Raw genomic sequence first — 1,644 nt, 5'->3', positions numbered from 1 at the left:
TAATATAACAATATCCTCTAACTTCTAGTTACCTTAAGCTAACGAAAAGTTCTTGTTTGATAACCGAGAAGGACTAGAACATTAGGTGTATTTATGAGTAATTAATTGCGTTTTTATTTGACTGTTTACTTTTAAAAAGTACATTGCTGTGCAGAGTGAGAAAAAGTGACCAAGTTCATGTTTTTCTAATAAATTAACTATACCACTGTTCTAGAATTCTACAAACAAACTTGGTGCTGAACAAAAACCTTAACTCTAATGACTGCGTCAACTTCATCAATTTTCTTCCCTCTATACGCTATATACAGTACCTAATAAATTCTAGAAAAAAAAGATCTGAAAACAATTAAGTTACGCGTCACACTACCTTTGTTTATTTTACTCTTTTTGCGTGTGTATAAATATTTCTCTCAAGTGTTACATCTTCCATAATTCAACGCTTTCTAGTTCTCCTTCCTTTCTTCTTAGAATTGTGATTGTTTAATCGTTGTTTCCATTATGCAACGCTCTGAATTTGAATTTCCTGCAACTGATTTTTCCGGTGCCGTCGCCAACGACGTCGTTTTCTGCGGCAAAGTCATAACGCGACGAACCGAACCCGGTCCAGCGCCGCAAAGCGAGAGCAAAACCCGGGTTCTGCCGAGGTCCGAGTCCTCCGGTCGGACCAGTGGGATCATGACGTGGCTCCGGTCGCCTTCTGCGAAGGAAAAACGGTGGCGGGGGAGTGAGAGTTGCCGGAAGCGCAAAAGCGAGATGTTTGGTACGGTACTGAAGTTTCCGCTGCAAATGGAACTGAGTGACATTAAGATGAGGCAGGATCGGAGAGAATGTCTGCCGCCGCCACCGCTTCCACCTAGGGTTCCGGCGAAGGACGACGACGACGACGACGGCGGAGAGAGTTGCTGGGAACTGGTCCGGCCGTTGAGGCGTGGGGGAACGTTTAAGAATCTTTTGTTTCAATGCATTCCCATTCTTTAGAATTTTTTTCTTTTTATTTAAGAGTAAAATTTATAATCTGTATATAATAGTTTCATCAGTATTGAAATAAACTCTATTTATCTCATTATTTCATTTTTGAATTCCTTATTTGTTGTTTATCCACGGATTATGTTTCATTCAACAGCTGTTTTGAAATAAATAATTATTTTAGAACTTTACTAATAAGTAAGAATATCAAATAGTGAAAAATACTTTTTTATCGAAATAGCTTTTTTACATTGTCTAAATAATAGTTATTGTGATCTTTATAATTATTTTCGTTTTAGAGTCTATAGGCTAATTTTTTTAGATTTGGATTAGTAAGTGTCAATAATAGTATTCATAGTAGGACAAACTTGTCAACACGATTAAAACATTGGAAAAAATATTAGACCCCTCTCAAATTAACAAATGATAATCAAAATTGTTCAAAAAAATAGTATGAATCACACAACAAATTATATTAAAAAACACATATTCATGGATAATTATAACTAAGTATTTCATTTATGTTGAAAATATGTGAGGAGTTGTGACCAATTTATCTAAATGATGTCATTCTACATTCAATTCATAAATATGGTCAAGTTTTTAAAAAGTTATGGATTTTGATAAGTTGCACCAAAAAGGTATGTAAAATATATATATATATATATATATATATAT

The 1,644-nt window shown here is 34.6% G+C and overlaps 1 protein-coding gene across 1 annotated transcript; it reads left to right on the top strand.

Moving 5' to 3' along the window:
- The first annotated feature begins 331 nt into the window (after positions 1 to 331).
- Positions 332 to 1,071, top strand: LOC146886857 (uncharacterized). Its single transcript, XM_085671796.1, has one exon. It carries the CDS (start codon positions 499 to 501, stop codon positions 976 to 978), a length of 480 nt encoding a protein of 159 aa, XP_085527922.1. The 5' UTR covers positions 332 to 498; the 3' UTR covers positions 979 to 1,071.
- Positions 1,072 to 1,644: the final 573 nt, after the last annotated feature.

Source organism: Vigna unguiculata, chromosome 4 (assembly GCF_037176805.1).
Source record: "Vigna unguiculata cultivar grain cowpea cultivar isolate G323 ecotype 2 chromosome 4, ASM3717680v1, whole genome shotgun sequence".
Taxonomy (NCBI): Eukaryota; Viridiplantae; Streptophyta; class Magnoliopsida; order Fabales; family Fabaceae; genus Vigna; species Vigna unguiculata.
This window is presented reverse-complemented; position numbering and strand designations above follow the sequence as displayed.

What these genes read in the sequence shown, in the direction of transcription:
- LOC146886857 (XM_085671796.1), top strand. Translation starts at nt 499, where the DNA reads ATGCAACGCTCTGAATTTGAATTTCCTGCAACTGATTTTTCCGGTGCC.